The following is an 11,442-nucleotide window of genomic DNA, read 5'->3' as shown; positions in this document are numbered from 1 at the left end:
GAGTCCAAGTGATCTCATTGTTCAGTTCCCACCTATGAGTGAGAACATGCGGTGTTTGGTTTTCTCTTCTTGTGATAGTTTGCTAAGAATGATGGTTTCCAGCTGCATCCATGTCCCTACAAAGGACACAAACTCATCCTTTTTTATGGCTGCATAGTATTCCATGGTGTATATGTGCCACATTTTCTTTCTATTTTCTACATTTATTGCAATTTTATGTTATCTATATGTTGCTAGAAATTTTAGAAATGTGAAGATCTCTGAGAAATATAGATTTTCTTCTTTTTTATTTAGAAAAGTGGAATCATGCTTTCAATGTATTTGTGGATATTCTCCACCTTGGAGTTGGTCTTTGCAAATACAGTGACCGGATGGATAAAAAAAGCAAATAATCATGGCAACAATACCATGTAATGTGAGTATTTCATTTCTCTGACTAATTAGGAAGTAGTAGTCTGTTATGAACCCATGCTAAGGGATTAAGATTTCAGTAGAAGCTTTTTCTACTTAGTGTTTCCACTAAACACTGAATATGAGCTGAAGCTGACTGGACTAAATTTATCTGTGTACAAATGAAGATAAACAATTCCCCTAGACACATTTTTAGCATCATAGGGGTGTGTGTCCACATCCCCATGAGAAAATGTAGTAGGAGATATATCATTTTCTGGCTCAGGTCTATTTCATTTGAAGGATAATTGCATGGAGATCAGTCCACTAGGTCTGTGACTTATAATTAATAAATAAAGTTTAGGTCCCTGGCACCTGGGAGCCTTGGAGCAGAAGGAACATAAAACATGTTGGGAGAAGAGAGAGAACATGTCCTACTCTCAGACACTGCTGGTCTTAGATGACACCAGCGATACAGAAATAATGTATTTCTCTTCTCCAAGCATCTCCTCGAAATAGGCAAACAGCAGCCTTGACATTCAAACTCATCCACAACTGCCTGAAAGTGAATTAACTTTAAATCTGATAGGAGAGAAGGAATGAAAATGAAGAATCCAAATAGTATGAGGAAGTGAGAGAAATACAAAAGAACATCGGGTCATAGCTGTGGATCAGGCTGGAATAGAAGGAGTAAACCCCCAGTTACTCTGCATTTTCCAAACCCTACCCTGGATCTTCAACATGTACATGATGGGTTATGTATTAAAGTAACCTGAAATAAAGGAAAACTTCTCAAATGGACATTTGCCATATGATTGGAAAAACTGTCAGTTTCGAACAGAAAGATTTAGGTAACTTAATTTAAAAGCCACCAGTGACCAAGAGATCTGGTTCTCAAAGCTCCATATTCTCTGGAATAAAATGCAATCCATGTGTTTTAAGAAAAGAAAATATTCTGGCTATGTAAATAATGATGAAGCCTCACAACACTAAGGAAAATGGGGGAAATAGCTGAGTTCTAGCCCAAGAATATGGAAATAATTAATTTAGAAATCCTCATAATGAGAGGAAAGTGTAAGAGGGAGGAGCTTGACAAGCCTGAAACACAGCATTGGAGGAGGTGAGTGACTAAAGAATCTCAGCTGAAAAACTCAAGGGACATAATGGTACAATGACCTAAATGTTATAAGAATATCAGATCAAGACTTGGGTAAAGGGTCAGGTTTGCAAAATTATAGGAAGTAGTAGCCAAGTGGTAAAGTAGCCCAAGTCATAAGAAAAGGCACACAAACAATTAAAAACTGAAATCATGGTTGTAGCTAAAAGCAAAACAAACCTCTACAAAACAAAAAACTATTGATGTCTGCAAGCAAATTCCAGTCTCTGGGTTCCTAAGTCTTGACCCTCTTCTGCAGGACCTGAAGAGAGTTGGCCTCCTGGAAAGGGAAAACCCACAGAAAATGGAAAGTTGGGAAATGAGAGAAGAGAGTTATCAAGAAATTTTTTAATGTTAAATTATGTTTTGTATATTGTTGACAGTTACACCATACAAATAACACTGGATAAAATACAACCTCGTGTTAACTATAATGACATTAATAAATCACCTTCCATTTATTCTAAATTCTTTCATCACATAGTAAATATCAAGCATAGCACTACACTCTTAATGGTTTAATTTTATTAATTTAACTTGAAACTAAATACTCATGTATGTTCTCTTTAGATTTTTAGTGTTTATAATGCATGGTCATTCATTTCTAATCTAAAATGAAAACATCAAAAGCATATGTACCCTTTCCTGGGGTAAAAAAAAAAAAAAATCCTGAATGGTGAGAATAATCCCGTTAACATCCCTTCCAAAATGACCACCGAAAATTTTGTAGTCTGACACAGACAGTCCTCACTCCTCAGTTTTTCAGATTTGATTCATCTGCCCAGAGAAACATGAAATAGATGACTCAAGAAAAGGCTTAGGGTCTCTCAGAGTCCAAGTAGGAATTAATATTCCTATTAAAGAATAAGCTGAAAAAGTAGAGAAGAGAATATATGGAGAAAAGGAGTGTTTATTTATTATTTATTTATATATTTTTGAGACGGAGTCTCGCTCTGTCGCCCAGACTGGAGTGCAGTGGCCCATCTTGGCTCACTGCAGGCTCCGCCTCCCAGGTTCACACCATTCTCCTGCCTCAGCCTCCCGAGTAGCTGGGACTACAGGCGCCCGCCACCACGCCCAGCTAATTTTTTGTATTTTAGTAGAGATGGGGTTTCACCGTGTTAGCCAGAATGGTCTCGATCTCCTGACCTCGTGATCCGCCTGCCTCGGCCTCCCAAAGCGCTGGGATTACAGGCGTGAGCCACCGTGCCCAGCCAGGAGTGTTTATTTTCATATAATTGCATCCTTCCTCTGAATCCTTGCAAGTTGTGTCTTTGAATCACCTATCAGGTCTAATTCAGAAAAGGAATTTAATTGGGAAGAATTTGGAGAGTCATTTATTAGGATACTTCAATTACTTAGAATAAGACCACTCAGGATATATTAATGATCAGCTTCTAATACTTAACTTATCTCAGGTTCATTGGCACAAGGGGACTCTTTCTTACATATTAAAGAACAGAATCATCATAACCTCAGTGCAGGATGAAAAAGTTTCATGGTGAATGAATCATCATTTGGTTCATGACCTCAGGCTGGGATGAAAAGGTTTAATGGTGAATAAATGGTCATTTTGTTCAAGTGACTTTCTAGAAAACATACAGTGAAGTTTGTCTTAAAGTTTCTTTCCCCTGTTCTATAATTAAAAATTAGAACACAGTTAGTTTAACATACCAAAATCAATCAATGCAATATATTTCATTAAAATAATAAAGGGCAAAAACAGGCTCACTAAACAAAATGATGAAGCCGGGCGCGGTGGCTCAAGCCTGTAATCCCAGCACTTTGGGAGGCCGAGACGGGCGGATCACGAGGTCCAGGGAGGATCAAGGCCATCCTGCTAACACGGGGAAACCCCGTCCTACTAAAAACTACCAAAAACTAGCCGGGGGGAGGTGCCGCGTCCTGTAGTCCCAGTACCGCGGGAGCTGAGGCAGGAGAATGGCCTGTGAACCGGGTAGCGGAGCTGCAGGTGAGCTGAGATCCGGCCACAGCACTCCAGCACTGGGTGACAGAGCGAGACTCCGTCTCAAAAAAAAAAAAAAAAAAAAAAAAAAAAAAAAAAAAGAATTTAGTTTAATATGGTTGTTGTAGTTCATTGAAACCTCTGATATCTGATGAGTTATAGGTCTGATATGCCTTTGGCTAGACCCCCCAGAACAGAGTAGGTACTGTCTTCTTAGTACACTTTTAACTAACCACTTTCCAGGTTTACATATTTGTTCGCTTGTTGTTGTTATTTTGTCTGTCTTTAACTCAATGTCTCAGGATAAGGCTCTTATTTTAGACTATAATGATGATCCGTTTGCTATCTCATTTCATCTCAGGCCCTTCGCCCTCAGAAATCTCACTGTCAGAATCCTTGGAAATCACACCACGCACAACTTCTATTGCTTCATAATTTGCAAAGAACCAGTGTGACTCCAGTCAAGAACAAAAGATTAACTGTGAATTAGCAAAGAACTCTAATTTTTTCAAGAGGCCACATGGAAAACACATTCTAATGAAGTCCTTTCCATTGCTCTTTTTTCTCAGTTCTTCAATAAAGCATGCGATTTGATCACAAATTGACTCTTCCCTTTTTAAAAGCCAGTATGGGTTAACACGGATCAATATAGCCCCTGCAATCCCTGTGGTTGAGGGGATGTAGGAGAATAGTGTTGAATGCCCACTTTATCTTAGGTTGGAGGAGATTGGCTTGAATTAAAGAACTCCTTCATCCAAGAGGAGAAAATACTCTGATTTTGGAAATTGCCATAATGTTCATGTGACAATGTCAAGACTCTTGCTCTCTCTGTACTTTTGTTTTCTCATCTGTAAAACGGAAATAATAGTCTCTAACCCACAGAGTAGATGGGAGGATTAAATGACAATATATCACTAAAAGAGCTTACAACAGCTCTTAACTCATAGTTGTCCCTCAGTAAGTTTTTATTATTTATTATTTATCAGCTCTTATCATTATATCAGTAGCATAATGATATATGAAGCCAGATTGAATTTTTCCTGTTTTCCAAGGATTGGTGACTAGAACTTCCCTCTGAAAGCAGGAGAGGTACTCAATATTTTAAGGCCACAAAACCACTTAAAATCTTGATGAAAATGTTATGTATTGAGTTGTGTCCCCCTCAAAAAAATATATTGAGGTCCTAATCCCCAGTACTCAGAATATGACCTAATTTGGAAGTAGGATCTTTAAATAACCAATTAAATTAAAATGAAGTCATTAGGAGAAAGCCTAATCCAATATCACTGGTTTCCTTATACAAAGGGAAAATTGGGCTGGGCGCAGGGCTCACGCCTGTAATCCCAGCACTTTGGGAGGCCGAGGCAGGTGGATTGCTTGAGGTCAGGAGTTCAAGACTAGCCTGACCAACATGGTGAAACCCTGTCTGTACTAAAAATACAAAAATTAGCCAGGCATAGTGGTGCACACCTGTAATCCTGCCTACTCAGGAGGCTGAGGCAGGAGAATCGCTGGAATCCAGGAGGCAGAGATTGTGGTGACACTAGATCGCGCCATTGTACTCCAGCCTGGGTGAGAGAGAGCGACTCTCATCTCAAAACAAAGAAAAGGGGAAATTAGAGACAGACACAGATATGCACAGAGGGAAAACGATGTGAAGACGCACAAAGAGAAAACCATGTAAAGATGAAGGATTGGGTGATGCATTAACAAGCCAAGAAGTGCCAAAGATTTCTAGCAACCCAGGAGGCGGTCAGGAGGGATCCTTCTCCTACAGGTTTCTGAGGGAGCATGACCCTGCCGGCATCTTGATTTTGAACTTCTAACCTCCAGAACAGTGAGATAATAAATTTCTGTTCTTCTAAGCCACTCATTTGTGACACCTTGTTACATTAGCTCTGGGAAACTAATGCAGGTGCCTTTTCATTACAAGGATCACTAGATTTCCTCCACCCCATGGAACATGTTAGGTGTTTATGAAAGGAGGTTATCCGCTCACCTCAGCATTCCGCAGCAGGAGTGTGGCATTCGAACGGCTCTACTCTCTGAAGCTGGGGAAGAGAAGCAGCAGCTGTAAAGTTTGTGGCTATTTACAGGAAGCATCCCACTCCCCAGTGATAGTCTTTGGGACCCAGGTGGGACTCGCTGACCTGATCTATAACAACCAGAGCAAAAGCCAGCAATGTTAAAAAGAAGGCATGGTATAAGAGCCTGCAGAGAGGGACCATGGACCAGTCCTAAAAGTTGGAGTTTGCAAAAGCTGAGAAACTGAGAAAGGCCAGTCTTTCCTGCTGGATGTAAACTGGGAATTATGCTGCCTAAGCCATTTTGTGATCATGAGATGATTCCTGATTGATTTAGCAGTTTGAGTTTGGGGTAAGGGGGAACAGCTGTAATTTGCTGCAGGCACTATCCTCCTTTCTCCTGTATGAGATGTATAAGTCTGTTCTTTATCTTATTCTGTTCTTTATTATTTATAATAGTAATCCCCACTAATACCTCTGCTCTTTCTTTTTTATATATTTTTTGTACATATGACTTCTGATCTTTTTCTCTTACATACAAGTATTATTATAAAAATATTATAAAAAAGAAAGATGCCTATCACCACTGCCTGCAGGCCCCAACCCTGGAACACTAGAGGGAGATGAGACTGGAAGCCTCAGGTTTCCTGAGAATTGCTGTAGCATGGGGAGCAAGGCATATGAAAGCACTTTAGCAAAATGCTGCCAATGGAGGGTCAGTACAAAGGTGTAGCCAAATTACCAAAGAAGCTACTAATACCTAGGAGAGAGCTTCTCAGAATTGAACTTCTCAACTATGGCCAGTAGAAGCTTCCACATACCTGCCTAGGTTAGGAATATAATCCACAGAAAGAGAACTAGATTCTGACATGCAAGCTCTTTTAATTTCATTTAATTTTTTAAAATAAACGTTGTTTTACATGTATAAAATTTGTCCTTTTATAGGTGTATTTTAAATGTGCATATTTTAATTTATATCATAATTATATAATGTATATGCATATTTTAAACGTGCATATTTTGTAACACAATAACTTTTAAAGTCTCTGCTGTGAACATTACATATTGAATGTATACTTTTGGGTTGCCTGTTGTTTTTCAGTCTTACTCGGATATTATCTCCAGGAGTCTACCATACAATTTCTCCAGAGCCTCTGTTACAACTACCTTCTTCCAATCCATCCTTGATACACTTTTAAAGATAACAGCACCCAAGATCATGTTAAGTACTAGAGACTGAACATATATCTCAACAGATAGTGGGATCTCTCATAGTTCAAACTTTGTATGGGATACTTTTCTACTTCCCCAGTCCATGAAATAACAAAAGAAATTAACACTGTATTTGCCCCAGTTAATTATGAGACTATTTCTCATTTTGTCTACTTCAGCGCTCTGTAATTGGCCTCAGCCTGTTCTGCCTACACAGATTAACATTATATCCTCCTTTCTCCTATATTAGATGAATAAGTCTGTTCTTTCTCTTTTTCTGTTCTTTATTATTTATAATAGTTATTCCCACTAACACCTCTGCTCTTCTTTTTTATATATTTTTTGTACATATGACTTCTGATCTTTTTCTCTTACAAAGTATTATTATAAAATGTACAGGCATCAAATTATTATGTATTCAGTATATTCAGGTCTGAAATGTTATATAATAAAATGGATATTTTATAATAAATTTACTTGCCCTTTATATTATAGTTAAGCATTATATTGATCTCTTAAATTATGTAGATCTTACTATTTGTAGTTTGTATCTCAGGATATGAAAAATATTAACACTACATTTATTTTACTGAGAAATTTTAAACCACCTAGATTTTGACTAAAAGTCTTAGTACAGACTTCTAATTATATCCAATGTGAAATAACTGATATCAGATTTACTGAAACCAGCTATGAAAACTGGAGAAAATGCATAAAACATCAATTTTTAGGCACTGTACAAAAACCAACAGAAGGTTTCCATTCTTTGGAAATGAGGAAGCATAGAAGGTGAGGCCCCACATTCACCCAGACTTCCCTTTGGAAACATCTTCCAGGCCATGCAGTAGGAAAGTAGAACCCAAATAGTTACGGTGGTCTTGCTGGATGGAAGCAGATATTAAGTTTGAAACTGCTAAAGTAGCTGGAATTTGATAAGCATACCTACAGAGATAGGGAAGCTATGGAACAGATGCCTCAGAAGTCTACAAAGAAATTTTCCTTAGGTCCTTAGTTGAATCCTGGCCATATCCTTTAATACAACTTCAGAAGGCCTAACAGAAAGTAAATTAGTGGTCAGGCGTGGTGGCTCACGCCTGTAATCACAGCACTTTGGGAGGGAGGCCGAAGAGAGCAGATCACTTGAGGTCAAGGGATTGAGACCAGCCTGGCCAACGTGGAAACCCCGTCTGTACTGAAAACACAAAAATTACTCGGCATAGTGGTGGGCGCCTGTAGTCCCAGCTACTCAGGTGGCTGAGGCAGGATAATCACTTGAAACAGGAGGCGGAGGTTGCAGTGAGCCGAGATCCTGCCACTGCAGTATAGCCTGGGCAAGAGAGTGAGACCCTGTCTTGAAAACAAAAAAAAAAAAAAAAAAAAAAAAGGAAGTAAATTCCAGGGAGGCTGAGAGCTCAGCATAGATTCTTGATCCTACACAATGTGGTGAGTGGTGAAGTGCAGGCGCAGCCAAAAGAGAGAAACCTTCTTGATCATCCCTGACACTCCAAGGATACTCCAGAGATGCTACAGCTTCTAAAGACGAACGATGAACTAGGGGTACAGGCTACACCTTGGAATAAGAAAAAAGGAGAAAAATACCCACCCTAACAAAGCCTTTTAAAATCAGGATGCAAGATGATCTGCAAAAATTGGATGGCTCGCGTGCCTCCTCCAAGGAGAGGAAAGAGAGTAGTACATAGATCCTCCCATTTTGAACAGATCATCTAGGAAAGAACACTTGGATGCACCAGAGAACAGATGAAAAACACCAGCAGTAAGAAAGGACGTGGTGTGAGGAAGCTTGCCCAGCCAGGAACTGACCGAGAGCCAAGAGAGGCTCCTGGACCTAGGGAAACAGGAAGAGAGAAACCCCTAGAACTCCAAAATGGGCTTTTATGATCTTGACTATGGGAGAAACCCTGTAGTGGATTCACTACAGCATCAGGCCTGGCATATGGAGCTTCCTAAAGATTGCACAGAGATGTCGCCCCAGAAAGGGAACCCACACAGAATCCCACAAGCTTCAGCACCCAGAGCAGCCTCAGCTGGGAGCCATTTTGAGAGCCTGGATACTGGGGATCTACAGACCCAGCTGCTGCCACTGAGTAGCTCCAAGGAGCGAGAGGGAAGAACAGGCGCTCCCATGCACCAATGGGAGGGTACCTGCCGCCCTGCTATGGGCTGCAGTTGAGACTGAGACGTAAATGAGCCACGTTCCCCACAGCTTCTTGCCAACACTGCTTGCCTGGGAGATGCCCCACCCTCTCTGGTCTTAACCCCAAGGCACCATCTTAAGAGTTGAATGCTGGACTGTGCCCCGCCCTTGGGCTGAGGTTAAACTAACACAATTAGAGCTGCTGCCTAGCCAAGGAGGGATAGAGAAACCAGGCTATCTTATGCAAATAGAAGACAATACCCACTGATCTGCAACAGGCTGCTGTGAGACTGAGAGGTGAGGGGATGACACTCCCTACAGCTTCTTACACATGCTTCTTGCCTAGGAGGGACCCCACCCTCCCTGGCCACAGGCCCAAGGTGTCATTTTGAGAGTTTAATGTTGGGCTATGCCCCACGGTCCGGCCAAATTCAAGTTGACATGGCTGCAGCTACTCCCTGGTCAAGGAGGGATAGGGCAGCCAGGCTTTCTGATGCATACCTAGGACAATATTCAATGCCCGGCCACAGGCTGCTGCGAGACCAACACTCAAGTGAACCACACTTCTCACAGAGTCTTGTCCATACTGTTTGCCTGAGAATGGCCTGACCCTCTCTGGTCACAAGCCCACAGCTGGCACCATTTTGAGAGTTTAACACTAAGCTGTGCCCCACCCTTGGGCCAAGGTCAAGGTGACACAACAGCAGTCGCCAGCCAACTGAGGGAGAGACAAGGAAGACCAAGGTCTCCAAAGAACACTTAGGACAATACCCACTGCCCTGCTACAGGGAATAAACCACCCAATCCATTGCAGCTTCCAGCAACACCAACACAGATGGCATGGGTCCCTGTGGTTTCCTCCACCACTGCTACTGCCATTACCCACAGCACACCAGCTTCCCAGGGGCCTGAGCCTCCACCCACACACCAGGCCCACTGCTCCCACTGCCCACTTTTAAGCAGTTTGGAGGCCCAAGAATGAGCCCAGTAGGACCACTAACACAAGGGCCAGTATAAGCCACTCTGGAGCTTTAAAACAGGCTCACTCACCCCACTGCTGCCACTACTAGGGCCCAAAGATTGGCTCAGTTGGTGTATTAGTTTGTTCTCACACTGCTATAGAGAAATACCTGATGGCCAGGCACAGTGGCTCATGCCTATAATCCCAGCACTTTGCGAGGCTGAGGTGGACAGATCGCTTGAGGCCAGGGGATCGAGATCAGCCTGGACAACATGGTGAAACCTCGTCTCTACTAAAATACAAAAATTAGATGGGTGTGATGGTGCACACCTGTAATTCCAGCTACGTGGGAGGCTGAGGCACAATAATTGCTTGAACCCGGAAGGCGGAGGCTGCAGTGAGCTAAGATCGCACCACTGCACTCCAGCCTGGGTGACAGAGTGAGACCCTGTCTCAAAAAAAGAAAAGACAAAGAAAAAAGAAAGACCTGAAACTGGGTAATTTATAAAGAAAATAGGTTTAATTGCCTGGTGGTCCCACAGACTGTACAGGAAGCATGGCAGATATGCTTCTGTGGAGGCCTCAGGGAGCTTTTCCTCATGGCAGAAGGCAACGTGGGAGCAGGCATCGTACATGGTAGGAGCAGGACTGAGACAGAGGGGGGTGGTGCCCCACACTTTTAAACAACCAGATATCACAAAACTCACTCACTATTGTGACACAGTACCAAGGAGAAAATCTGCTCCCATGATTCAATTGCCTCTCACCAGGCCCCACCTCCAACACTGGGGATTACAATTCAACATGAGATTCGGGCAGAGACACAGACCAAAACCATATCAGTTGGCATCTAAGTTCCCAGCTAAAAGTCACCACAACCTTAACTAATAACTGTACCATAAGTCGCCAAGGCAATCACAGAGACCACTGACTATGTGTACTGCCAAAGAAGTCATACAAAGATCACATTACTGCCAGCACATAAAATCAAAGTCAAAGTATCTTAATCAACAACATGTACACATCCTCAGAAGAAAAAAAAAATCCCCTACCAAAGCAATTTCAAAAAACTGAAACAAGCAACTGCTACAATAGATGCAAAGATATCAATGGAAAAACACAGGAAGCATGAAAAAGCAGGGAAATGGGACACCATGAAAGGACCATAATTGTCCAGCAACAGATTCCAATAAAAATGAATTCCTTGAAATGCTAGATAATTTAAAATATTGATTTTTAAAGAAGCTTAATGAGATGCAAAGGATATCTGAAAATTAGGCCAGACATAGTGTCTCGTGCCTGTAACCCCACTGTAATCCCAGCACTTTGGAAGGCCACAGCAGGCAGATCACTTGAGGCCAGGAGTTCGAGACTAGCCTGGGCACCATGCTGAAACCCTGTCTCTACTAAAAATTGTTTAAAAAATTGTAAACTAATACAAGAAAATCAGTAAACCAATTCAGAAAATGAAAGAAAATAAAATCTCAGTACCTGAAGACATGTCTTTTGAAATAATGCAGCCAGACAAAAATAAGGAAAAGAGAATTATGAAGGATAAACAAAGCCTGCAAGATATCT

General features: G+C 41.4%; 1 protein-coding gene across 9 annotated transcripts in view; it reads left to right on the top strand.

Annotated features, from left to right (window-relative positions):
- The window catches only part of LOC108541305 (membrane-spanning 4-domains subfamily A member 8-like), a 44,121-nt gene extending 40,008 nt beyond the window's left edge, over positions 1 to 4,113 (top strand). For all 9 annotated transcript variants that reach the window (XR_001888925.1, XR_001888929.1, XR_001888924.1 and 6 more), the window contains 2 exons: positions 295 to 415; positions 3,874 to 4,113. Coding sequence is in view for 3 of the 9 variants with exons in the window: in XM_017890777.1 (XP_017746266.1) it covers positions 295 to 414 (120 nt within the window). In the remaining 6 variants the exon portion in view is untranslated. The remainder of the gene's footprint in view (positions 1 to 294; positions 416 to 3,873) is intronic.
- The last annotated feature ends 7,329 nt before the right edge of the window (positions 4,114 to 11,442 follow it).

This window comes from Rhinopithecus bieti, unplaced genomic scaffold, assembly GCF_001698545.2.
Source record: "Rhinopithecus bieti isolate Rb0 unplaced genomic scaffold, ASM169854v2 scaffold_19722, whole genome shotgun sequence".
NCBI classification, from domain to species: Eukaryota; Metazoa; Chordata; class Mammalia; order Primates; family Cercopithecidae; genus Rhinopithecus; species Rhinopithecus bieti.
The sequence above is the reverse complement of the archived record's forward strand: the minus strand, read 5'-3'. Positions and strand labels throughout refer to the sequence as shown.